Genomic DNA, 27,843 nt, shown 5'->3' with positions numbered 1-27,843 from the left:
GTTTTCAGGCTGAAGTGGAAATGATACTAGAAGGAAACGTGGATCATCAGGAATGAAGGAAGGAAACAAACACTTTTGACAAAATATTTCCTGGGTCATGGAAGGGAGGGGGAAAAAAGCTTCCCTGAAAAATAGATCACTAAAATACACTTTAAGTAACCAAAATAAATGATGATTGGGGGGGAGAGCAAAAGAATAGCATAGAAATGTGTATGCAGAGACCTGGAAGGCTAGCTTTAACAGCAAGTGGTGAGTAGAGTAAGTGGAGTTTTGCTAGGAAGGCAATAACAACAAAATGTATTTACTAATAAGTATGACCATTTAACTATCAGAAACAGAGAGGCAATTAGGGAGGAGTTAGGAGAAATTGAGGTGTAATAAATGAGTCAAATCCCCAGTGGAGAGTTGCTAATTTATATAATGAATCTAAAATGTAGATAGTACATTGTTTGGTGCTGTGGATATAAACATCTCCCTGGGAAAGAAATGAAGTAGAGAAGGGTGAGGCAGAGGATTGCTGCTTCTCACTGGTAAGTTCTTCTGTACCATTTTATTTTATTTATTTATTTATTTAATTTATTTATTTATTGCTTTTTCATATTTTTATTGAAGTATATCATTCATACATGAACATGCATAAACAATAAGTGTATAGTAAAGATTTTTAACTAACAAAATAAACATACATAACATCACACAGGGGTCTCATACATCACCCCTCCACCAACACTTTGCATTGTTGTGAAACATTTGTAATAAACTATGCAAGAGCATCCTCAAAATGTTACTACCAACTATAGTTCTTATCTTACATTTGGTGTATTTTTTCCCCCAACCCACACTATTTTTTAAAAATATATTTTTGTTACAGATGTTGTGAACTTCCAAAACAATCATACAGATATGTAGATTTCCCGTACAACGCCACACCATGGTGGAACATTTGTTACAGATTATGAGATAATTTCATCAGATGTTATCACCAGTCACGGTCCATAGCATACATTTGGCACACTTTTCCATACACCTCCATTATTAACACAGTACAGCTTTGGCATTGATACAACACTATTATAGTATTGTTGTTAATACTATAATATACCTATTGTTGTAGGTCACACCAATTGCAGTTTTCCCATGCTTCTCCAGATACCCATCACCCTGCAATAGCGATGTACATCTGCTCTAGCTCAGAGAAGGACTTCGTTGCATTTTTACCCTTAACCACTATCCTCATCCACCTCTGAGTTCACTGTGTTATTCAGTCTCTAGATTATTCTTTAACTTTCTTTCTATTGACATTTACTTCCCCACACTATGGTTTCAGCCACAGTCCCATTTATAAACCAGTTGTTACTCACTATGTATTATAATCAACTCTACCCATTTCCTCACTTACACAGTCAAGTTAATTAAAATTTTTACCTATATTAATCATCTACTGGTTATATATATTAATCATCCTCTTACCTAATAAAATATACTCTAGGTTTTAATTCCATGTGTTTATTATTCATATTTAGTTCATATTAATGAGACCATGCAATATTTGTCCTTTTGCGTCTGGCTTACTTCGCTTAGTATAATGTCTTCAAAACTCATCCATGTTATCACATGTGTCCCAATTTCATTTCTTTTTACTGCAGCATAGAATTCCATTGTATATATATACCACATTTTGTTTATAATTTATTAGTGGATGGACACTTGGGTTGTTTCCATCTTTTGGCAATTGTGAACAACACTGCTATGAACATTGGTGTGCAGTTGTCTGTTCATGTCATAGTTTTTAGTTCTTCTGGATATATTCCTAGTAGAGCAATTGCTGGGTCATATGGCAGTTCTATATTTAACTTCCTGAGGAACCACCAAACTATCTTCCACTGAGGCTGCACCATTTTACACTCCCACCAACAGTGAATGAGTGTTCCTATTTCTCCACATCCTCTCTAGCACTTATTGTTGTCTTTTTTTTTTTAATAATGGCCATTCTATGTGGTGTTAGGTGATATCTCATTGTTGTTTTAATTTGCATTTCCCTAATAGCTAGTGATACGGAACAATTTTTCATGTGTTTTTTAGCCATTTGTATTTCCCTCTTTGGAGAAATGTCTATTTAAGTTTGTTTTTTTTTTAAGATTTATTTTATTTATTTCTCTCCCCTTCTCCCCACCCCTGTTGTCTGCCCTCTGTGTCCACTCGCTGCGTGTTCTTCTGTGTCTGCTTGCACCCACAGGGGCACTGGGAAACTGCATCTTTTTTGTTGCATCATCTTGCTGCATCAGCTGTCCGTGTGTGCAGTGCCACTCCTGGGTGGGCTGTGCTTTTTTTTTTTTTTTTTTTTCCCATGTAGAGTGGCTCTCCTTGCATGGCGTACTCATTGCATGTGGAGTACCCCCATGTGGGGGCACCCCTGCGTGGCTGGGCGCTCCAGGCCAGCATGCTACATGGATCAGGAGGCCCTGGGAATTGAACCCTGGACCCTCCCATATGGTAGGCAGATGCTCTATTAGTTGATTATTTTTAGTTGCTACTATAAATGGAATTTTTTCCCTGAATTCCTCCTCAGATTGAGCATTATTAGTGTATAGAAACACCAGTGATTTTTGCATATTGATCTTGTATCCTGACACTCTACTGAAATCATTTATTAGCTCTAGCAGCTTTGTTGTAGATTTTTCGGGACTTTCTAAATATATAATCATATCATCTGTGAATGGGGAAAGTTTTAATTCTTCCTTTCCAATTTGGATGCCTTTTTAAAATTTTTCTTGCCTGACTGCTCTAGCTAGAACCTCTAGCACCATATTGAACAACAGTGATGACAATGGGCATCCTTGTCTTGTCCCTGATCTCAATGGGAAAGCTTTCAGGTTTCATATATGGCCTTTATCATGTTGAGAAACTTTCCTTCAATTCCTATTTTTTGTAGTATTTTTATTAAGAAAGGATGTTGTATTTTGTCAAATGCCTTTTCTGTGTCAATTGATAAGATCATGTGGTTTTTCTTCTTTGATTTATTAATGTGGTGTATTGTACTGATTGATTTTCTTATGTTGAACCAGCCTTGCATGCCTGGTATAAAACCTACTTGATCATGATGGGTGATTCTTTTAATGTGTTGTTGGATTCGATTAGCAAGCATTTTATTGAGGATTTTTTTATCTGTGTTCATTAGAGAAATGGTTCTGTAATTTTCTTGTTTTGTAATATCTTTATCTGGCTTTGGTATTAGGGTGCTATTGGCTTCATAGAATGAATTTGGTAGCATTCCTTCTTGTTCAGTTTTTTTGGAACAGCTTGAGCAAGACTGGTGTTAAATCTTTGAATGCTTGGTAGAACTCACCTGTGAAACTGTCTGGTCCTGGGCTTTTCATTTTGTGGACCTATTTGATGACTGTTTCAATCACTTTATTTGTGATGGGTTTGTTGAGATCCTCTATTTCTTCTAGCATCAGTGTAGGTTTTTCGTACATTCCTAGGAATTTTTCCATTTCATCTACATTGTCTAGTTTTCTAGCATAATGTTGTCCATAGTATCCTCTTATGATCTCTCTTATTTCTGTGGGATCAGTAGTAATTTTTCCCTTTCATTTTTTATTTCACTTATTTGCATCTTCTCTCTTTTTTTCTTAGTTTAGCTAAGGTTTTGTCGATTTTGTTAATCTTCGTGAAGTAACAACTTTTGGCTTTGTTAATTCTCTCTGTTTTTTTTTTTTTTTGTTGTTGTTGTTCTTAATTTCATTTATTTCTGCTCTGATCTTTGTTATGTCATTCCTTCTACTTGCTTTGGGATTAGATTGATGTTCTTTCTCTAGTTCCTCCAGCTGTGTAGTTAGGTCATTGATTTTAGGTCTTTCTTCTTTTTTTAATGTAAGCATTGAGGGCTATAAATTTTCCTCTCAACACTGCTTTTGCAGCATCCCATAGGTTCTGATATGTTATATTCTCATTGTCATTTGTTTTGAGATATTTATTGATTTCTCTTGAAATTTCTTCTTTGACCCACTGATTATTTAAGAGTATGTTGTTTAATCTCCATATATATGTGAATTTTCCCTTTTTTTGCTGCTTGTTGATTTCCAACTTTATTCCATTATGATCAGAGAAAGTGCTTCGTTTAATTTTGATTTTGTTGAATTTATTGAGATTTGCTTTATGACCCAACATATGGTCTCTCCTGGAGAAAGATTCATGAGCACTTGGGAAGAATGTATATCCTGTTGTTTTGGGGTGCAGTATGCTGTTTATGTCTTTTAGGTTTAGTACATTTATCATATTATTCAAGCTCTCTGTTTCTTTATTCAACTTCTGCCCAGATGTTATGTCCCATGCTGAGAGTGGTTTATTGATGTCTTCAACTATTATTGTAGAGATGTCTATTTCTCTTCAGTTTTGCCAGTGTTTGCCTCATGTATCTTGGGGAATCCTGGTTAGGTGCATATATATATATATATATATATATATATATTTTTTTTTTTAACATTTTTTATACCCCCCCCCCCTTGTGGCTTTTTGTGTACTGTCTGCTCTCTGTGTCCATTCACTGTACATTCTTCTGTGTCTGTATTTAGTTATTTAATTTCCCCTCTCCCCTCACAGCTTGCTTGTTCTCTGTTCTCTGTGTTCATTCACTGTGGGCTCTTCTGTGTTCTTCACTTGTTTCCCTTCTTTATGTTGCATCACCTTGCTGAGTCAGCTCTCCATGGCATCTGTGGGCTGGGCAGTGCTCCATGGCATGCGGGCAAGACTGCCTTCATGAGGAGGCCCTGGGACGCAAACCAAGGGCCTCCCATATGGTAGATGGGAGCCCATCTCGTTGAGCCACAGTCGCTTCCCAAGGTGCATATATATTTATATTGTTACTTCTTCCTGGGGAATCATCCCTTTTATTAATATATAATGTCCTTCCTTGTCTCTAATAACAGTTTTGCTTTTAAAGTCTATATCATCTGATATAAATATAGCTACCCCAGTTTTTGTTTTGTTTTGTTTTGGTTACTGCATGTGTGGAATATCTTTTTCCAACCTTTCACTTTCAATTTATTGGTATCCTTGGGTCTAAGATGAGTGTCTTGCAGACAACTTATAGATGGCTTATATTTTCTTATCCATTCTGTTAGTCTATGTCTTTTGATTGGGGAGTTTAATCCATTAACATTCAATGTTATTACTGTAAAGGCAGTTCTTTTTCATCCATTTTGATCTTTGCATTTTATCTGTCATTTTATTTCTGACACTTTTAGTTACTGTTACGGACACAGTTGTCATTTCTAGACTCTCTTCCAGGCCTCTCTCTCCTGTCTTTTCTTTTCAGGCTGTAACACTCACTTTAGTATTTCCTGCAAAGCTGGTCTTTTTGTTATAAACTCTCTCAGTTTCTGTCTATCTGTGAATATTCTAATCTCACCCTCATTTTTAAAAGATAATCTTGCTGGGTATAAAATTTGGGGCTGGCAGTTTTTCTTCTGCAGCATACCATTGCATTAGTGATTCCATGGTTTCTGATGAGAAATCAGTTCTTAATCTTATTGGGTATACCTTATATGTTATGCATTGCTTTTCTCTTGCTGCTTTCAGAGTTCCCTCTTTGTTTTGGCATTTGACATTCTGATTAGTATGTGTCTCAGAGTTGGTCTCTTTGGACTTATTCAATGGGAGTACATTGTATTTCTTGGACATGGATATCTATGTCCTTCAATAGAGTTGGGAAATTTTCCACCATTATTTCTTCAAATATTCCTTCTGCTCCTTTTTCCTTCTCTTCTCCTTCTGGAACACCCATGACATGTATATTTGCATATGTTTTGCTGTCATTTAGTTCCCTGAGACCCTGATTCAATATTTTCCATTCTTTTCTTCATCTGTTCTTTTGTATGTTCACTTTAATAGGCCATGTCTTTGAGCTCTCTGATCCTTTCTTCTGCTTTCTCAAATCTGCTGTTATAGGCTTCCAGTGTATTTTTAATTTCATTTATTGCACCTTTCATTCTTATAAGGTCTTCTATTTTTCTATGTATGTTTTCAAATTCTTCTTTGTGCTCATCCACTATCTTCTTAATATCCTTAATCTCTTCAGCCATCTCATTGAATTTATTAAGGAGATTTGTTTGAACGTCTAAGATTAGTTGTCTCAACTCCTTTATGTCATCTGCAGGCTTATCTTGTTCCTTTAACTGGGCCATCTGTAGCAGTTTGATATGGTTATGCATTCCAGTAATAGATATTGGATTATGTTTGTAATCTGGTCATGATTAAGTTATGATTAGGGCTTTGATTAGGCCATGTCATTAGGGCATTGAGTCCCTGTCCCTTGATGGATGGGGACTCACAGATAAAAGGCATGGCAAAGGACAGAGTTGAGGGTTTTTGATGTTGGAGTTTGATGCTGAAGCCTTAAGCTGGAGGCCCAGGAAGTAAGCACACATAGGAAAGAGAAGCAAGCCTCAGGAAGAGAGGAACCCTGAGCTCAGGAAGAAGCATGCCCTGAGAAGACAGAAACCCTGAACCCAGAGAGAAGCAAAACTCTGGAAGAGAGGAACCCAGGAAGCCTGAACCCTGGCAGACATCAGCAGCCATCTTGTTCCAACACGTGAAAATAGACTTTGATGAGGGAAATAACTTATGCTTTATGGCCTGGTATCTGTAAACTCCTACCCCAAATAAATACCCTTTATAAAAACCAACATATTTCTGGTATTTTGCATCAACACTCCTTTGGCTGACTAAGACACCATCTCTTCCTGTTTCTTGCTATGGATTGTAATTTTTTGTTGGTGTTTTTGCCTCTGGCTTGCTAGATGTATTTTATTCTGGGTGCAGTTTCTCCCTGTAGTTTAGGGATTTCTTGTCTTTTCTCCCTTGCTTGTGTAGTAAAGGTAAGGATGTAGTTGGTGCTGTCAGCTATGAAGGCTTAAGCTGCCCATATTGCCCCAGGAATTAATGAAACTTCTCCTACCTTCCTCCTCTATCAGGGGTAGGGATAGAGCTATAGTTGTGTATAATAATCCAAGTTGTGTATAATAATCCTTAGGCAGGGATGGAGCTATAGTCATGGTCAGTAATCTATGCTATGTGGGTCCAAAATGGCCACCGTCGCTCAGGTAAACTGATGTAGCACCACGCCCTCTCCCTGCCAGGGGTGGGAATGGACTCTCTGGAGTGCCCAACAATCTAATCTCTGTGGGCCAAATATGCCAGCAGTCGCCCTGAGAGGCTGAGGGAGTACTGTTCCTTCTGCCCTTTGGAGGTGGGAATGGAACCACATGTGCTCAACAGTTCAGTCCTGTAGGCCGAAAGCTCCTCCCTGTTGCCTGGAGAGGCTGAGGAAATACCAGCCCTCTTCTATCCTCCTAAGGCATGCGGTTGGATCCACGGGGACCCAATAATTCAGTTCCTGTTGGCTGAAAGTACCCACTGTTGTCCAGAGAGGCTGTGAAGACACCAGACCACTCCTATCCTGTTGGGGGTGTGGGTGGATTTATAGGTATCCAATAGTCCAGTCCATGCAGCCCAAGGTCTGCCATTGCCCAAATAGACTGTGGAAACACAAGCCTCCTTCTTTCCTATTGGGGGGTGAGGGTGGGTCCACAAGTACCCACCAGTTCAGGCTGTGTGGCCCAAAGCACCTGCAGTTACCCAGAGAGGCTGGGCAAACACAGTCTGTCTCTTGTCCTTCTGGGGATGGAGGTGGGACCACAGGTGTCCAATAGTCAGGCTTCTATAGGCCAAAACTGCCTGAAGTTGTCCTGAGAGGCTGAGGGAACACCAGCCCCCTCCTATCCTACTGTGGGACAGAGGTGGAGATGGGCCCAGAGGCACTCAACAAACCTGTTTGTGTGGGCTCAAAATGCCTGCCCCTGCTGAAGAGGCCAAGGATACCCAGCTCCTCTCCTATTTTCTTGGGGTACAGGGATGCAGCCCTAGGTGTCCAACTATTCAGCCTGTGCCAGCAGAGAGCACTTGCATTTGCCTGGAGAGCCTGGTGCGGGTCCTGCCAGCTTCCTCTCTGCTGGAGGTGGGGCTGGAGCTGAGGCAAGGGCTACAGTCAGATCTTGGTGGAAAGAAGCCAGTCCCTCACGTCACTGGATTTTCAGTCAGTCAGGCTCCCCCTCAGACTGGGGGTAGAGTCAAAATGGGCAGTTACCGGACTCTTTCCCACTGGGACAAGCTCAGACCCTGGTGTCTCTAAGATTATATACTTTAGCCAGCCAAGTCCACTAATCAGTAGCTGAGGTCAGTGGACAGCTATCTCTTCCTCCACCGTTTATGGGAAATGGAGCTTCCAACTCCAGCCATGGAATAGCTCCTGCGGCGACTTGCGCCCCTAGAGTAGGCTGGGCACCAGCCTCTGCAGCGTGGCTTGCAGCTTCCCAGAGAGGTGGTGCAGGTCCCCTCAGCTTCCTCCCTGCTGGAGGTGGGACTGGGGTTTAGTCTAAACCTGCCATCCAACCTGGGTGGAAAGAAACCGATCCTTATAAGAACTGTGATTTTCAGTCAGTGCCGCTTCCCCTCGTGCCCAGGGTGGAGTCAAAATGGCAGCCACGAGCTTCCTTCTGACCTGGACAGGCTCAAAGTTTAGTTATTCCTAGGATTCTACTTCAGCCCACCGAATTGACTAATCAATAGCTGAAGTCGGTGCCACACCATGTCTTCCTCTTGTTTTTTTTGAGGGAAGTGAAGCTTCCAACTCCAGCCACGGAACAGCTCCTGAGGTAGTTTGCGCACCACAGGTACTGACCTCCATGGTGTGGAGGACTCTACCCACAAATCCTCTGTGCAGATGGGCAGGCTCCTCCTTCCACACTCCCAAGGATGTTGCAGGGTACTCCTCTGGTCTCCCGGGCCCTCCAAACAGGTGCTTTAGGTAGCTCTGGATGACCACCAATTGTCCTATATCACGAGCTGACTCCAGGAGCTCCTTACTCTGCTGCCATCTTGGCTCCCCCCCCATACTCAATTTTATTTTACTGCATGTATGCATTCCTTATTTTTGAGAATAAAAAAATAAACAACAAAAAAGGAGTTTTATTGAATCCTGTCTGGGCTGTGTTTGGGGGGATGATTTATTTGAGCTTTTCAGTATCTCCTATGTCCTGGGGTCAGGGATTAGGAGTTGGGGTTGTGTGTGCATAGGACACATCTGTACAGCCAACTTGCACAGTTGGGGGCGATGGGTGTGAGGTCAGTTGGGGCCTGAGCAGGGCACCAACAGCATCCCTGCAAGTGCCTTAGATCCACTGAAAACAAGTGAATCAGTTTTGTTTCCTGGTTTCTTTGCCTCCCTCGAAAAGGAAGTGAAAAGGAACCACTGTGATCTCAGCACTTGGAGGGCTTGCGGCACTGTAAGACCTGGCATCCCCACAGACTCGGTCATCCCTAAAGGGGCTTCTCCCATCCGACGGAGCTGGATTCCCAGGAGCAAGTCTTCCGTCCTGTTTTATCAAGGGAGACCACCAAGGAGTCAAGGGTCCTGGAGCCCAGACCCACCCCCCTCAGCTTCTCTTCCTGTCTCTTCACGTCGTGCTTGACTGTCTGGTCATCCTTTGTTTACTCAAACCGAGTGTCTCCCTTGAAGCACTCAACTGACTCAACTCTTGAAATAGGAGAAACAGGCCTCCCTGGGTCATGGCGAGAGTCAAATGCAACAAGGCACGAGAAACCAATTTTTAAGAAGTACCCCCCAAACTATCTGAATGTGTAACCGAGGAGCTCCCGACCCCCAAACTCAGGCCTTGCACTAGGGAATAGGAAGTCTCTATAAGTCTACCCCCCACCTTGCACAGCCTTCTCATTGGTATTTGAATACTTAGGGTAAACCATAAGGTTCAAACTTCTGCTGGCTTGTGCTTTCAAAAGGTGGAGATAAAAAGTAGAGGCTCTTGAGTAAACCGTTTCAGTGAGTTTTTGTGGAAAGATCTTAGAGCAATACGTGTATAAAACTGGAATAGCACTGTCCAATACGGTAGCCACTGTCACATGTGCCTACTGAGCACTAGAAATGTGGCTGGTCCAAATTGAGATGTGCCATAAGTGTAAAGCACACATTGGATTTCAAAGACTTAGTACAAAAATAAGGTAATAGTTGCATATTGATTGCACACTAAATGACATCTTGGCTCTATTGGGGTAAGTAGAATATACGGTTAAAATTAATTTCACCTGTTTCTTTTTAGTTTTTTAAAAAATGTGGCTACCAGAAAATTGAAAATTACATATGTGGCTCAGATTATATTCCTAGTGAAAAGCACTGAGTTAGAAGCTAGCCCACGCAGCAGAGCAGGAACAGGCTCCTGAAGGCAAATCTGAAGCTGGCAAGTTGGGCCTAAGGGGACAAAGGGTCTGTGTCAGGCATGAGCAGCTGACACAATGCCTACATAGGAAATAATATATTTTCTTTGCTACAAAGTAACAAATTTAAGACACATCATTGATGTCATAACACCTTGAATAGTCGGTGCGTTCCTTCTCCTATTCTAGGCAATGGCTTACCTGTGCACCTTGATCCCCTCCCATGCTTTTCCTTCCCCGTCCTGTCCTCTCACACCTACTGCAGAGGCAGCAAGCATGCTTGCCCTTGACTGTGAGCCCAGACACTACACTACGTAGCTGCAGTGCTGTAGTGCCCATAGGAAAAGGGAGGAACAAGTGCCAACTCCATCACAGGCAGGCAGAGCTTGGGCTCTGGTGACCAGGTGGGAGCACTCTATTCTCAGCTGTATCTGTTAGCAAATGCTGGGAAACAAATCACCCCAACACTTGAATTAGAAACAGGACTTTTTTTTTACTGCTCCTAAAGTCTATGAGTTGGCTAGGCAGTGCTTCTTGACTTAGTGGTCTCACTCATGGGTCTGTGATCAAATGGTGGGGTGGTTAAGGGCTAGCTGGTCTACGATGGCCTTGATTGGGGCAACTGAACTTCGCTTCACATGGTCTCCATTATCCAGCAGCTCAGCCTGGGCTTGGTTTCATGGCAGAGACAGGGATCCAGGAAAGGGAGCAGAAGCACTTAAGGTCTCTCAAAGGCTAGGCTCAGACCCAGCACTCAGACACTTCTGCTACTGTCTACCGGCCAAAGCAAGTAACGAGGCCTGTCCAGATTCAGAGGTGGGGAAATGGATTCCACCTCTTGATGGGAGGAGCCATGAAGTCAAATGGCAAAGGGTGTGATATGGGAAGGCCATTCACTAGGGCCGGCAGAGCGTTCAGGCCACCAGAGCAACCCAGAGGGCTGTGCAGTCCCCAGGGACAGAGCTTCCCAGACTTGACCACACCCCTGCAGACTGATGAGGCAAACATGACCAGCAACTCATGTGTCCACCTCCCGAGTCTTCAGCCATGGCTTCCTTGCCCTCGTCCAGTCATGGCACAACATCCACCCTCTGGGAGGCGCCCCTTGTCCCAAAATTTGACCTAGGCTCACTCCAAGACTTGCCTGGAGTGACTCATCTGTCAGGAAACTGACCCTAAGGCTTACCTGGAGTGCCTGGCAGGCAGAGAGCCAAGTCCTGGAGCCCATCACCCTGCCCTGGCACCTCAGGAGTCAAGTGAGAAGGGATGGGGCAGAGCTGCAGGGGCAAATGAAACTTGTAGAATGCCACTTTCAGGCCAGGCTGAGCCCTCCCTCCCTCTGGGAGCCTTCCTGGACCCCTTGAAGAATCAGTGTCTCCCCTTTCTTAGCCTCTGACATCTTGGACCTCTTGCACATCCTTCTTTCCCCGAACACAGCATATTGACTGGGACTGTCTTTCCTAGGCTGCGCCAGCAGTTGCTTTTACCCCCAGTGGCCAGCACTGGGCAAGGGGCCGGGAAAGGCATGTGGAGGCCCTGACACCCACCACATCCCTCAGCATTCTGCCCTTGGGATGTTTACAGCCATATGCCAGGAGGGCTACCAGATGACTGATATCAAAGCCAGGGGGAAACGATCTGGCCTCCCAAGCCTGCTGTGAGGCCTTTCGCTGCACTCAGCTACAGTCCATCTCCATCCCCAGTGCAGCTTATTCGTTAGCACCACGAGCACTGAGGCCAATGTGAGTTCAAATCCTGGCCTGCATATTAAGCTAGATGACCTGAGACTTTTCTGAGTCTTGAACTGACTCCCCATCAATAAATCTGGGATTTTAAATATTTTCCCATGCTTTTGTGATTGGGGGTATATAGGTTTTACAGGCTCTGGAACTGCTACAGCTTGAGATCCTCAGATGAGACTTTCTGAAAAGTTGGCTTCAAGGTCATTATGCCTTTGCTCCCTCCAGCTAAGGAAGCTGAAAAGGTCAGAGCCCCTTTACACCTCTACCTTGCAGTGAGGCTGTGGGTTCGGAGGCCTGGTTCCACCAATCTAAGGCCACGCCCAGGTTGTGAACCAAAAGCAAGCAACGTTCTGCCGACAGAGGGCAAGAGCGGGGGCAGCCCCCTCACGAGGACAGGAGCCCCGTGGCTGTTGTCACGGCCCCAGTGTCATTTGGGGTGGCATTCCTCTGTGTGGACTCAAACCTGCCTCCCTGCCCCTCCCAGAGGCTGAGCCTTTCCTTTGTAATGTTCCCTGAGCCCAGGACCACGCACCACACAGCCAGCCTCCCTTTCCTAAATCCCCTTGCTGCCAGGGCGAGGCGGTGTGGTCTGCAGCTAGGAACCTTTGGGCCTGGCTCAGGACCACACAGGAGAGAACCACCCTGGAGCTGACTTTCTTCCAAACACCTGACGAACCTGATCATTACATTAATCCTGCGACCTGCCCCCTGCCTTCCGGGCCCCCATCCTACTGCCAGGCTCTTCCTCCCCACGCGTGGTGCTTGGCTTGCTGCCCAGGCCTCCCCGGGCCACAGCAAGGGACCCACCAGGCTTCGCTCCCTCCAGCCTTCCTCCTCACTGTCTCCCCCAGGCTCCTCCAGGTTTCCCTCTAGATTCTGCATTCTGGGCCCACAGTTCACCACCTCCTGGAGCCCCTGGCCATGACCCTGACCATGGCTGCCTGTGCTTCTCTCCAGCAAATGAGGTGGTAAAATCAGATCCTTCTTCCTCCAGGAGAAAGGTCTCTGCAAGCTCCACTCTTATCCCCACTATAGCCCCAGATCAAAACCCCTTCATGCTCCTCGCCATGTGCCTGGGACAAGTTCCTTCACTTTTGAGTTTTGCTTGTCAAACTTCAGGTTGTAAACTCTAACCTGAATAGCACAGGTTAATTACCATACTTATTTCTATAGGTCTTATTTACTGTCAGGACAAATCATAGGCTCACCTTACCTGGGCAGGGTGACAGGGGTGCTGGGCCCCTCGGGGGGTGGGGCAGAGAAGGAAACAGGGAACCACAAGAAGAGCAGCATCTTGTCGAGTTCCCACTGAAGACACGGTGGATATAAATGCCACCTGCAGTGATGGACCTGGGGACCAGGCATGGGGCAGAGGGCCCTGGGGTGTGTTGGATGGTGATGCACAGACTTCAGGGATCAGGTCACCACAGCGCCCCGTCACCCCGTGGCTAGGGCTGGGGCACCTTCTCAATGACTGGATGATGCATCCCAAGGGAGGGTGAAGGAAAGAAAGTGCTGGACTTAGTCCCTGTGCCCAGAGTGCAAGAGGGCAAGTTTCCTTTTCCATGAAAGTGTGCCTGGCAGGAACTCAGAGCTTAAACAGAGTCAAAGAAAAACAGGGAAGCCTGGAAGAAAGAAACAGTTAAGTTTGTTGGGGACTCAGTCCTTTTATACCACGAGGGAGGCCAGCCTCCCCTATCCCCTCCACTTGGCCCTGGCCCTCTCCCCACCCATACCCTGGCCTGGTGGCCACTGCACCCACGGCCTCCACTAAGCCCGGGCATGCCCGGCGGTGGACGATGCCCAGCTGAAGCTGCTCGGGCCACGCGGCAGCACCAGGTCCACAGCGAGGTTGCGCTGCTCTTCCTCGGAGAACACGGGCTTGTAGCCCAGCAGCTGCAGGGCGCCGGCGCACAGCTCCTGCACGCGGCGGATCTTGGCGAAGGGCAGCGCGTGGCGCCAGGCCTGGGAGACGTTGAGCGCGTCCCTGGACGTGGTCTTGAAGGCCTCGCGGCGCGCGCCGGGCCCGGACCCGTGCGTGATGTTGTGGACCCAGGCCTCGAGCAGGGGAGTCAGGCGCAGACCCGCGAAGTCGTAGAGCGCGCGGATCTCCGGCAGTGGCTCCCTAGCCAGGTCCTCGAACCGCACCAGGCGGTAGCGGTCGCGCAGGAAGGGCGGTGGCTTGTGCGTGGCCGCCTCGGCGATGCGCACGTGGCTGCGGCACACCTCGCGCATCACCTGCAGGCCCGGGTCGGCCTCCACCCACGTGCCGTTGGTGCCCAGCACGATGCCATTGTCGCGCGCCAGCGCCCTGGCCGCCTGCTCGCGGGAGCGGAGCACGGCCCGCGGGTCGCGCACCAGGTGCACGATGCGAACGTTGAGCGCGGGGTCGCTAAGCAGCGCGTAGAGCACCTGCAGGTTGAAGAAGCGCACCTCCTTGAGCACCACGTGGCTGTAGGAGCGGCAGGCCTCCTCCGCCAGGCCGAAGGGCCGCCGCGCGCACAGCGGCTTGCACACCGCCTCGCTGCTGAGCGCGCCGCGCGGGAAGGCGCCGCAGGCGGGCGGCGAGCACAGCGCGCGGCTCACCGCCCACTGGAAGAGGTCCGACAGGGTGCGGCGCCACGGCAGGTAGGCGTCGAACACAGTCATGTCGCACAGGAAGACGGAGCGCACCAGGTCGCGCACGGCCATGTGCAGCGCCGGCGCGCTGCTCTGCGACAGGGCGGCCCACACGTGCCACGCGGGCTCCATCAGGTAGAAGACGTCGGGGTGCTGGCTGAAGAGCTGGCCCACGAAGGACGAGCCCGAGCGCCACGACGACAGCACCAGCACGTGCACGCGCGCCTCGCTGCCGGCCGGGGACGGTGGCCGCGACCATCCTGGCCGCGAGACCAGGAAGAGCAGGAGGCAGGTCTGCACCAGCAGGAGCGCGGTCACCAATGCATTGGAGAAGCGCGGTCGCCACATGCCGTCAGCCGGGGTCTGCGGGAGGAAAGTGCAGCGGTCAGTGGCAGCGGCGCCCGCCCACCCCCTACTCCACCTCCCGCCCTGGGCCCTATCCCCCAACCCGAGGGGGCCTCCCACGATCGGGACAGCAGTGCAAGATAAGTTGCTCAGAAATGTTATTTTCCAAATATTTGCATTGAGTGGGCTGCCTTTTCACCCTTTTGACAAACTCCTATGAGGTGTAAAAGTGTTTAATTTTGAGGAGGTCCCATTTATCTTTTTTTCCTTTTGTTGCACGTTCTTTGGGTGTGGGTATAGGGTCCAAGAAACCACCACCTACTACAAGGTCTTGAAGATATTTCTCTATATTTTATTCTAGTAGTTTTATGGTTCTGGCTTTTATATTTAGGTATTTGATCCATTTTGAGTTGATTCTTGTATAGGGAGTGCATTAAGGGTCCTCTTTCATCCTTTTGGTTATAGATATCCAGTTGTCCGGCACCATTTGTTGACACTGTTTTGTCCCATTAACATTAACTTGGAATAGGTGACGGTTTATTTCTGAGTTCTCAGTTCTATTCCACTGATTGATGTGTCTGTCTTTATGCCAGTACCATGCTGGTTTTTTTTTTAAAGATTTATTTATTTATTTCTCTCCCCTTCCCCCCTCCCCCCGGTTGTCTGTTCTCTGTGTCTATTTGCTGCGTCTTCTTTCTTTGTCCGCTTCTGTTGTCAGCAGCATGGGAATCTGTGTTTCTCTTTGTTGCGTCATCTTGTTGTGTCAGCTCTCCGTGTGTGTGGCACCATTCCTGGGTGGGCTGCGCTTTCTTTCACGCTGGGCGGCTCTCCTTATGGGGTGCACTCCTTGCGCATGGGGCTCTACGCGAGGGACACCCCTGCGTGGCACGGCACTCCTTGCGCGCATCAGCACTGCGTGTGGGCCAGCACATCACACGGGTCAGGAGGCCTTGGGTTTGAACTCTGGACCGCCCATGTGGTAGGTGGACGCTGTATGTGTTGAGCCAAATCTGCTTCCCAGAAATGTTATTTTCAAAACAGAATTCCTATGAAGTAGATATGGCTAAACCCCTTGGGTGCCTGACTACCCCAGGGGAGGCCCCAGTGTCCTGTCTGGTCCAGGTTCCCCCTCAAAGAAAAGGAGCAAAGCTACCTCCCCTGCAAGAGCACTCCACCCCCACTGCAACAAGCAGATTCCACAAAGCCTGCAGGCTCTGCAGCTTGTGTGGCTCAGGCGGTTGGGTTGGGTACTCCCCTCTCATGTGGGGGGGGGTCCCAGGTTCGGTCCTTGGTGCCTCCTGGGGAAGGCAGGCAGACAGATGAGAGAAAGGGCTGAGTGAGGTCAAGAGAAGGTCACTGCCCTGGGGAAGAATAATCGGGAACTGCACAGGAAGCCAAAGATTGATGTTTGGTGGGGGGGATTCCCCAGGTACCTGTTTTTGGTCTGTATCACTCAAGTCTGTATCTTCAGTGCCTTAAATTTCAGCATGGCACATAGTGGGCATTCAACAAGTATCCGGTTAGTAAATAAATAATCTGACAGTGGAGAGCTGTGTACTTTCCAGTGAACGCGAGGTTGGACTGAAGTCAGCTTCTCTAGACAGTAAAACTGGACACTTTGAGTCACTTGAGGATAGATGCTTGGGCCAGCAGAAGGCACTGGTTAAAGGTGTGGGCTGGGAAGCCAGGCTCCTCGCCTGTGATCTTGGAGTGAACACTTACTCTTCCTGTGACTCCACTTACCCATCTGTAGAAAGGGAGTAATGCTGGAGCCTGGCTCACAGGATGGAAACAAGCATGGCGAGCGTGCAGTAACCACATGACTGAGGACCTGCACTTTCTACTTAGTGCACTTCTGCACTGTATGATTTTTTTTAAAAGTAGGTACCACTTTTTGTTATTAAAAATAAATAAAATAGACACCACCAGCTGTTGCTGTCACCGAAAGGAAAGGTGCCCTTTTGGGGCTGTGCGAGTTTGCAGAAGAGATCAGTTAAGGAGAAGAAGGATGGAGCCAGGAGAGGTGAGAGCAGAGCCACTCCCTGCCCGGCTGAGGTCACTCACCTCTGTCCAGGGCTGCCAGGAGACCTGCCCTGCCGATCACGAATCCATGGAGATGCCTGCAGGTTTCTTGGGGCCTGAGAACACAGGTGGGGCAGCAGAGGCTGTGTAAGCAGGAGGGAGGGCGGGTCAGAGCTCCACAGGGGCCTACAGCCTGCCCGCTGGGAGGGCTGGGCTTTTCCAACCCCGGGAAAGTTGCCCACACGAGGGCGGGGCCCTGCTGTCCTCGACCTGAGCTGAGACAAGGGGCTCTATACATTCCTCCAAATGGGTGTGAGCTGAGGGGCTCAGCATCTGGAGGGCGGGCTTTGAGACCTCACGCTGCCACTTAAGAACTGTGAGACCCAGTGCAGGTGATCTAACCTCAATTTCCAACTCCTAAGTGGAGATTACAACATTTATCCTGTTGGGGTTACTGGGAGGAATGCTGCTGCAAATACAAATGAGGACAGGGTGTGGCAAAGCCCCCAGCCGCCCACCTTATCTGGCAATACCTGGAGGAAGTCCCCTCCCCATGGAGAGGTCTCCACCTAGATGAGACACCGAGGTCACCTTGTTTTGCCCCCCCCCCAAGCACACTCCCAAATCCTAGCACCTCACAGCCCCACCCCCCAACCCCTTAAGGCTCTCCGACTCGTCCCACAGGGCAGAAGGAACACTGACCCGGCCCCCACAGTGCAGGTCCCAGTGTTTTCTTCTTCACACCAGTCGCCCTTGCAATGACCTCAAGGCTCTGCAGTGATCTCAAGGCTCTCCTACTTTGGAAGGAAGAGGCCTGGAAATTTCCTCCGCCAGTTTCACAGCATTTGCTCCCCCACTGGACCCTGTCCACGTCACCACTGAGAAGCCAGGGTTTAAACGGTGAGCAGATTGCATGCCTGCACCTTCCCCTCAGTCCCCTACTCACTGCAGGAATGGGTGGAGGATGTCACCAGCTGACTCTAGAACCACCTCCTGGATGCCATGCCCACCACTGGGAAACCTGGAAGACGCTGCCGGATGGGGAGACTTCCCGAATACAGGGGTGCAGAAGGGAACTCATATTTGCTGAGATAAATCACCACCCAGGCAAGTGGGGGGTGTTTTTACATCCATGCTGTGATTTTACTCAGTGGCCCCTGGAGTGCGCATCACTTTTTGGATGAGGGTACCAAGGCCTAGAGAGATAGCAGGAATGCTGGGACCCCAGCCCAGGCATTCTGGTCTGGCTCTCTCTGGCCACGGGCTGCTGCCATCCCTAAGAGCTCCCTGCAGCGTAAAGGACCCTGAACCTCTGGCCAGGCCAGCCCTCCTCAGGGTGGGGATTTTGAACCCAGGCTCCAGTGCCCCAAGTGTTACTTGTGCTTCAGGAAGCCAGAGGTCTTCTTAAATGTCTTACACATCCAGGAACTGTTACCTGATCTTACTATTGGACCTCTAGAACCAGGAAGAAGACCGGAATATCCTCCTCCACTCAGGGGGTCCGGGGACGGTCCTAGCTGGGTTTCTGATAAGGAGCCTCAGGTTGAGCCCACCTGGCAGTTGTTCCAAAGTGCAAAGAAGGAAGAACACAGGAGGCGCTCTTAAATGTACGTTACCTTCACACTGGAATTTTATCCTCAACATCCCCTGGGGGTAGAATTATTATCCCTGGGTGTTTTTAGTTGAGGTCAGACAGGAATATGCAGCCAGTAAGTGGCAGGGAAGGGATTTAAGTTCAAGTGTCAGACCGCAGTGCAGGGCGTTTGGTCATCCCACACCCGAGCCTTTGCCCAGTGAAGTCCCCTATCCTGAAAGCCTTATCTCTTTCGCCTATAAATTCTTTCCTTTTTATTTTTGAGAATGTATTTACTATGTGTTTAATTTTTGTAAAAGGTAACACATGGATGTGGCATAGAATATCGGTTGGCTCAGGTGTTCTTCGTGAAGATGAGAAAAGGCACCCCATCCTCTGGGCAGAAGGGCCCCACACCAGAGCGCAAGGGCCAGCCGGTCAAAAGGGGACAGGGGACGCTGAGCAGCTGTGCCCCGCGGGGACACATGGCAAAGAGGAGGTGACACTCCCCCTTCCCCAGAGGCCTCCAGCTTCCACCAAGTCTTTGATGGTGATGACAGTGATGATAAAGATGAAAATAATTATAATTTCAGCGTGGGGGGAGGACGGGAGTAAAAGTACAAAAGCCCTAGAAAGAAGAGTGCCCTCCCTGCACTGAAAGCCAGGACCACCTTACACAGTGGTCTTTCCAGAGGCACTGACACTTTTTTTGGTCCGAAAATCCTCTTTAAATTTCTTTTTATCATAAGTAATATTATCAAAATAATACAGCTTGAATAAGCACAAATATCTCTGGAAGTTTATACAAGAAAGGGATGCTATTAGTCTCCCCTGGGGGGAGACCATAATAGTTAGGGAATACACTTCTCATGATAGACCCTTTTCCATATCTTCTGAATGTAAACATATTATCTTTTTAAATTAAAAAAATTTTAAAGAAGATTTAGATTACATAAATGATACATTGAAAACATAGGGGATTCCCATATACTCCATCCCCTCCCACACTTCCCCCATTAACATCTTTGTTTAGCTTGGTACATTTGTTAAAATTGATGGACACATATTGAATTATTGCTCCTAACCATGGTCAATAGTTTACATTATAGTTTACATTTTCAACTGCACATTTTTATAGGTTTTTTTAAAAAAGATTTATTTTATTTATTTAGGCCCCCCCCCCCTCATTGTTTGCGGTTGCTGTCTGCTTTCTGTGTCCATTTGCGGGGTGCTCTGTGTCTGCTCATCTTCTCTTTAGGAGGCACTGGGAACTGAACCTGGGACCTCCCATGTGGAAGAGGCACTCAATCACTTGAGCCACCTCAGCTCCACATTTTTATAGGTTTTGACAATGTATAATGGCCTGTATCTGTCATTGGCAATGTCATGCAGGACAATTCCAATGTCCCCCAAATGTCCCCATGTTGCACCTATTCTTCCCTCTCCCTCCCTTCAGAACCTCTGGTGGCCACTGCCTTTATACCAGTGTTACAAGTTCTTCCATTGTTAGAATAATAAATCTACTTTAATCCATAGTTGCATTCTCCCCTTATGTTTGTTCATTCCTTAATATTGAGGATTTTAGGATGATGATGCCCACTTTATTTCTGACTGAGGGGCATATTTTTTCTTTTTAAATAACTATGTTAAAACATTTTAAAATGTACATAGTTTAAAAAGTCAAATAGTTACAAGTCATTCTCTTGCTCTAGAATCCTACTTCCCAGAGGCAATTGCTTTCAAATTTGTGAGCTGTTTCTTCTGCAAGTTACCCCCCTGTTTCCAAATAACATGCTTAAACGATTATTGTTATAATTAATGGCATTTTCTAATGATTCACTACAATGGAAGGTTAGGATTTTTCTTTGTCTACCCAGACACACACACCACACTACACACAAGATACACACACTTTTCTTTTCCCACTATCCTCCTAATATAATTTTTTGGGCCACTCAGAGTTTACATGATATAATATAAATACAGCTCACAGCTGAAGTATATAATGTACTACAAATATATTTCCTTTCTTGCATAACTTTGTTTTCCTTGGAGTTAAATTACTTGGATATTAAAACTGTAATTGAAGGGTTGGAAAATGAGGAAATGTAAAGATTGAACAAAAAAAGATAGATGGAAAATCAAGAAAAGATAAGAAGGCTAGAAGATCAACCCAGAAGGTCCAGTGTCCAGGGTCCCTATCCTGGCAGAGTTGACAATCTAGTTGGGGACAGTAAGGACATCCATGAAATGGTCAAGAGACCAGATGGTGTTCCAAGTGAACGGCCCAGCCATCCAGTGCTGTGTTGGGGAGGGGGGGGCGGGGAGAGTCGGTCCAGTCCTGGCACGCATATTTCTTCTTCTGGATTCTGGCAAAATCCCCTCCCTGGCCTCCCTTCTAGTGCATCCTACCCACGGCTATAAGAGCTGTCCAGACAGCCATCTGATCATGCCACTCTCCCATTCAGCAATCTTCAGCTTTCCAGCCCCGCTTCCCTTCATTCTCACTCAGCATCCTATGCTGCACATGATCAGGAATCATCAATGTTCATCAAACAAGTTCCCTGCCCCTCTGCTCTGAGGGCCCAGCCCTGGCTTCTATCCAGGAGTCATCTCAGCTTCCTCTGAAGGCACTTCATTTGTGCCTTTCCCAAGGTACACACACCCCACAGCAGGGGTTGAGCTGAATCAGCCCAGGAATCCTGGCTCCCTGCAGCATTCACTTGTACAACTCACTTCGACAACAACTGACAGCTCAGCAGCTTCTGCCACCATCTCCCAGCCCTGGCACAGCACCAGGAGTGAAATCTAACACTGGATGCAAATTCCAGGCTCCGATTTCTCTGCACTGTCACCAGTTAGAGGCCATCTGTATTCAGAAATCCCAAAGGCAATCCCAATCCCAAATGGACTCCAGGCACCAAGGGCCAATGGGGGTTGGGGGGGGGCACAAAGAGACTCTGCTGGAGTCCAGGGCATTCGTTAGGGAGAAGGCTAAAAAGGAGGGAAAGAAGGGGAGAAAAGTAGAGGGAGGAAATAGAAAAGGAAGGAGAGCAAAAGAAAGCAGGGAAGGGGGAACGGAGAGAGGGAAGGAAGACGATGGCTACCTTCCTCACTCTTCAAGGAGCACCAACGCATACCATCTACTAAGGCCTTCCTATATGCCAAGGCTTTTCTAGTCCATCTCCTGATTTAATCCTCACAACAGCTGTGCAATGGCCTGATGATCATCCCAATTTTTCAGATGAGCAAACGGAGGCTTACAGTGATTAAAGGACTTGCTTAAAGAATCTGCAATGCAGCAAAATGAGAATTCAGATTCAAACCCCAGCAATCTAACGTTAGAGCCAATTCTTAATTGCATAGTGTCAAGTGGAAAAACACAAGTAACAAAACTTACATACATATACATATACCTTATATAGTAACTGTGTTAAAAATACCAGAATATCATAGGATATCATCCAGAAAGTTAAAGTACAACTCACAAGTGGGAGAAAATATTTGCTAAGCTTATATTTGATAAGAATCTTGTATCCAGAATATATAAAGGATCCTTACAAGTCAACAATAAAAGACAATCTAATTTTAAATGGGCAAAGGATCTGAATAGGCATTTCTCCAAAGGAGATATCCTAATGGCCAAAAAGATGTTGTACATGAAAAGATTCTCAACATCATTATCCACCAGAGAAATGTAAATCAAAACCACAGTATCATTTCACACCCACTAGGATGGCTATAATCAAAAAGACAATAGGAAAGTGGCTGTGGCTCAATCAGTTGGGCTCCTGTCTACCATATGGGAGGCCCTGGGTTTGTGTCCCAGGGCCTCCTTGTGAAGGCAAGCTGGCCCATGCGCCACGGAGAGGTGGAGCATCAAGATGACACAACAAAGGGAGACAAGCAGATACAGAAAAAATGCGCGGTGAATGGACACAGAGAAGAGACAGCAAAGAATGGAACAAGCTGGGGGGGGGGGGAATGAATAAATAAATCTTTAAAAAAAAAGACAATTACAAGTGTTGATGAGAAAGTGGAGAAGAACCCTTGTACGTTGTTGGTGGGAATATAAAATGATACCACTTTGAAAAAGTTTGGTAGTTCCTCAAAAAGTTAAATATATAGTTGCCATATAACCCAGCAATTCCACTCCTAAGAATATACCAAAGAGAAATGAAAACCTATGCCCACACAAAAACTTGTGACTGTTCACAGCAGCATTATTCATAATAGCCATAAAGTAGAAACAGCAAAAATGTCCATCAACTGATGAGTGACTAAATAAAGTATTGTATTGTTCCTGTGAATATTATTTGGCCATGAAAAGGAATAAAGTACTGATATATTCTACAATATAGATAAATCTTGAAAACATTATGCTAACTGAAAAAAGCCAGTCACAAAATACCATATATTGTATGATTCTATTTATATGAAATGTTCAGAATAGGCAAAATCCTGCCAGGTTATGAGCAAATTTTTTTTCTTTTTGTTATCCTTTCCAGATAATTGGCAATAGACTTTAATTACTTTGGTAATAAAATAAAATGAAGAGGGAAGTGTGCCTCCTAAAAAATAAAAACAAGCAAAACAAAAAACCCAACTCAAGGGACTGGATGTGTCTCAATGGTTGAGTGCTGGCTTCCCACAAATGAGGTCCCGGGTTTAATTCCCAGCCCCCAGTACTAATAAAAAAAATAAAATGAAGAATTTCTAGTTGGTAAAGGAGGTGTGGGTGGAGTTTGCCTGCATCCAGCTTACACAATTGGGAGAGAGGTGCCTGCAACTCCCTCTTCCAGCACCTAGCTAGCCGGAAAAGGAGGGGGATGGGATGGAGAATGGCCTTTTTTTTTATTTCTTTTTTTTTAAATCAGACTATAAGTTACATAATATATTTCATTCCTAGTAATGCAATCATACAGTATTTGTCCTTCGGTGTAGAATGGCCTCTCTTGCAGTGTTGTGTGCCAAGGCCCCCGAGCCTGACCTGAGCCTCAGGACCATGGGCTGGACCTGGCTATGACAAGACACGAGACAAGCCTAGATCCCAAGTCCCAGCCACATCCGCCAGTCCTGAGGATGGATTGTGTGGCATCAGCCAGAGGCAGAGTGGCTGGAATTGCACAGCCCAGATGTTGCTGGAGGGAAACAGATTTGCCTGCAAGAATCTATGAGGAAATGAATTCAAATCAGTTTGGGAAAGAAGCCTCAAGTCTCCCAGGCTCAGAGCAGCCCTGAGGCATTTTGGATGTTATCAACACCTTTACCAGAGCCACCTTTCCCTGGTTCTGAGCTTTGGGGACTCTCAAAGTGCACTTTGCATAGCACCCAGTTCGGTCTAAATCACAGAACCTCACAGCAGGAGGGCCCCAAAGTCTAAGGTCCCCCACCTCTTCTGGCAGCAGCACTGGGGGTAAGGAGTGTATGTGTACATCTGGCACATTCCTGTTTCTCTAAGTGTTTACAGAGCCTTCTTATTACCCAGACACTCTGGAATGGTTATGTTTTTAACCTCTTATTTCGATTAATTTCTTTTTAAAAAATAAAGCGTTCTTGGGGAGCAGTTGTAGCCCGATGGTTGAGCACCTGCTTCCCATCTATGAGGTCCTGGGTTCAACCCCCGGTACTTCCTAAAATTTAAAAAAAAATAAATAAATAAAGCATTCTTAAAAGTCATAAAAAGAAAAAGGGGCTCTTTTAGAACAAAATAACTCAAAATACATAACCACCAAATGTAATAATATATGGGCCTTACTTGGATTCTGAGTCTTAAAGGAAATCCTTGAAGTTTCAAAATAGACTATTAAGTGACATTGAGAAATTGCTGATGATATGACACTAACCAGAATAAGCTCTCAGAAATACTTATCTCTCCCTGCTAGCCTAGAAGCAGGACCTTGTCTGTATGGTTAGAGGGAGTAAATATAGCACAGTGGTTAAGAGTATGCATCCAACTTGATTATTTACTGTCATCTTGGGCAACTTACTTCATCTCTCTATCCTTTCTTTTCCTTTTTTTATGTTTTTTTTCCCTTCCTTTTTTTTTTTTTTTTGTTCTTTTTTTCTCTATGCTTTTTTAAATCTACAAAATGGGGGGAACAATACAACTCCACCTCATGGGCTTAATTTGTCATATGAGTTAATTTTTATTTATTTTTAAAGATCTCATAATAACTATTTCTTTTCTTTCTTTCCTATTTTTAATCTTTTTTTTTTTAAAGATACATAGATCACGCAAAATGAGTTCATATTTATAAAGGACTTAACACAATGCCCGGCACATAATAAATTTGTGTTTGCTCAGGAATCTTTCAAATCCTGGGTGGGTGCACACCTGTCATCACATTACATTATATTATTTCCCTCCAGATCCCAGGGAAAGCCTTTTCATAAGGAAAACCCAAGTAGTGGGGCAATAGCCCAACCCAGTCTGGGCATCCCTGGAGACAGAGCACAAGAGCAGACAGGGGCAGGCACGGCGCGCACACGACAGAAGACGGCGCACAATAATGGCCAAATGACAGGCTGGGTTCAAATCCGTCCCTGCTACCAGTGAGGCGTGTAACTTGGCGCAAGTCACTCCTCACCCCTCTGTGCTTCAGAAGGTGAGGTTCTAACAGCATCTACCACGCAGGCTGGAGGAAAGAGACAATGCAACCGCTGAGCAGGCCGACCCCCGCCGCGGGTGCTATTCTCACTAGCGCTGCTCCTGACTCACTGACGACTTCTGGTCAGCCGAGTCCTTTCTGCTCTTTAGGCCTCAATTTTCCCACCCTCAAAAACGGGCATCCTGACTGTTTTGCCTCTCGAATAAGAGAGGGAGGAGAGTTAACACTGAGCAACTCTCCTGAGGCCAACGGGGGCCTCTCTTGCTGCCCGAGAACGAGCAGCCAGGAGGGGCAGCTGGGCTCAAAGGCAGCGGGGTCTGGTTCCAAATTCACTGGCCGAGCTGATTTTCCTCAAGTGTTGCGTAGGAAAAGCCCTTGGGGGGCTGGTTAATGCCATGCCCTTGGAGACTGAAGAGCCACCGGAACAGGGAACCCGCGTGGGCTGAGGCGCGGGTAGACGCCTTCCCACCCGCGCCCGGCGCGGCGACGCTCGCCACGACGCTGATTAATCAGCCACCCGCGGCGCTCCTCCTGCAGCCCGGACCCTCGGCTGCACGACCAACGTCCTTCCCCAACCGTGCCCCCGGGCCAACGCCAAGGCCTCCCGGGGTTGGAGACCACCCGCGCGGAGAGCGGCCGAACCGACGTACCCAAAGGCTTGGCGTCCCCGCCGACGCGGCGCAGCGGGGAGATGGTTGCAGAAGGTGCCCGTCTCCCGCGTCCCTTCCCGCCGCCCGCACTCGTCCTCACTGGGAGTCCGCGAGGGCTGGTCCGTTCTTCAGGGCCCGAGGCTATTAAGGGGGCTCGCGGCGACCCCGGAGAGGGTGCGCCAAAAGCCAAGCCCGGAGACCAGGGAGTAGCAATTTACTGGAGGCACCTGGGGACCCGAGTCGCAGGAAAAGTGGCAGGCGTCGTGGGCGCGGGGCGCCCCGGGGCTTACAACCGGGACCGCACGGCGGCCCCGAGCCCCGCCCGCGCCCCGCTCTGCCAGCTGCGCGCCCCGCTCGGCCTGCCCCGCAGCCCCGGCCCAGGGCGCTCCTCGGCGCCGAGCTCAGCTCGGCCCGCTCGGCGCGCGCACAATGAGGCACTTTCAGAAGCGGCGGCGGCGGGGGAGCGGGAGGGCGGGGAGGAAGGGGCGGGCTGGCCCCCGGCTCCCGCCACCCTCCTCGCTTCCCGGCGGAGGGGCCACGCCTCGGGGGAGGGGCGGTTGCCCTTGGGCGGGCCCCAGAGGACCCCGAGGACAGGAGGCACAGGTGGGTGCGCGGGGCACAGCCTTGGCCGAGGGTATCCAAGGGCGCTCGCAGGGTCATCTCTCCCCCGCTGATTGACAAAAAAAGTAGCCTAGCCCTCCAATTCCCAGAGGAGGGGGGCTCCTGGGAGCACAAAAGATCTTTGTGAAGGAAATGGAATCTTCATTTTGCCCCTTGTCGCCCTCGCTGGCATCCTCGCAAAGAAGTGACTCGGACTCCAAACAGCTTCCCAAGTCCCCAGCCAAAGCCAAGACCCAGACACTTGATGCCAGGGGGCACCCGCGCCACCTCCCGGTGCAGCAGCCGAGCTGGGAGGGGCCGGGATGCAGCGGGTCCCCAGAAGCAGCCCTCCAGTCCTCGTCAAGGCCCGGCTAGAGAGCAGGGCCGGATAAACGCGAGACAGGGTTCACAAAGAAAGCAGGTTTTGTTTGTTTGTTTTCTCTACCACCGGGCAGAGCCTAGAGACTTGGAAAAGATAAGAGCATTCCAAGGCCTGGTAATCCGCGGTGGTATCTGAGCTGACCTCGGTCACTGCAGCTGGCAATCTAAACTAGTGCCGCCTTTCCAGAGGCCATTTCGCAGATGACTTAAAATCCTAACAATGGTCCTAAGTTTTCCGAACTACTAATTCCCTTCTAGGATCTACTCTGTGTTGTTGGGCAACACAAAGGATTTATACACAATGGTATGGAGAAGTGTTATGAAAGCAAAAATTTTTAGAAACAACATAAACGATATGAAAGATGTGCGCCAGAACTCCAATAGTGATTACTTCTCGGAATGGACTTACTGACAATTGTTGTTTTCTTTACACATTTTAATTTACACATTTTTCCCAATAAGCATTTATAAGTTTCTTGGTCAGAAAGAAACAAAACTTTTAAAAGGCATGAATATGAAGAGAAAGAAAGATGGCAGAGAATTGCTTTATTAACCTTGGATAAGGGGATGTAAAAAGGGCTTGGAGGGGCCTCAATGAGCGAAGCAGGGGTTTTAGGCTACTTCTCACCTGAGTCAAACAGAAACTGGGCTAAACAGTTGGCCAAATTAGGATCTTTCTTCCCAAAAATATGGAATAATTGTCTCAAACTCTGACTTAGCTAAGGGGTCCAGTTCAGTTGGCAAAATCCTGTATATTTCTTTTTTCCTCTTCCAACTCCAGTGTATGATTCAGGTTCAGAAGCTACCAACATCTGATCTGCAAATAATGCAATACTCACCAGACACATTTGTAATTTTCCAGCCTGTGGCTTCCACATGCCATGTGGATTCCACCAAAAACTTGTATTTATTTGGGGTTGGACCCGGGGATTTTTGCCAAAGAGCTAACAAAACCAAGGTCTCTGAGCAGTGCCTTGGCAAAGCAATGCTGCTGGTGAGTAACTCGGAAA

The 27,843-nt window shown here is 47.3% G+C and overlaps 1 protein-coding gene across 2 annotated transcripts; it reads right to left on the bottom strand.

Annotated features, from left to right (window-relative positions):
* Positions 1 to 9,007: 9,007 nt before the first annotated feature.
* On the bottom strand, positions 9,008 to 26,244 carry LOC101410684 (carbohydrate sulfotransferase 6). Of its 2 annotated transcripts, none has more exons than XM_004470913.4 (3): positions 25,853 to 26,244; positions 17,061 to 17,161; positions 9,008 to 15,014 (listed from the first exon to the last, which is right to left on the bottom strand). In XM_004470913.4, the coding sequence occupies exon 3, from the start codon at positions 14,997 to 14,999 to the stop codon at positions 13,803 to 13,805; it is 1,197 nt and encodes a 398-aa protein (XP_004470970.1). In that variant the 5' UTR covers positions 15,000 to 15,014; positions 17,061 to 17,161; positions 25,853 to 26,244; the 3' UTR covers positions 9,008 to 13,802. The 2 variants fall into 2 exon arrangements, with proteins under 2 accessions (XP_004470970.1, XP_012385466.1); XM_012530012.3 differs by having other exon boundaries at positions 17,061 to 17,134.
* Positions 26,245 to 27,843: the final 1,599 nt, after the last annotated feature.

This window comes from Dasypus novemcinctus, chromosome 18 (genome assembly GCF_030445035.2).
Source record: "Dasypus novemcinctus isolate mDasNov1 chromosome 18, mDasNov1.1.hap2, whole genome shotgun sequence".
Taxonomy (NCBI): Eukaryota; Metazoa; Chordata; class Mammalia; order Cingulata; family Dasypodidae; genus Dasypus; species Dasypus novemcinctus.
This window is presented reverse-complemented; position numbering and strand designations above follow the sequence as displayed.

What these genes read in the sequence shown, in the direction of transcription:
- LOC101410684 (XM_004470913.4), bottom strand. Translation starts at nt 14,999, where the DNA reads ATGTGGCGACCGCGCTTCTCCAATGCATTGGTGACCGCGCTCCTGCTG.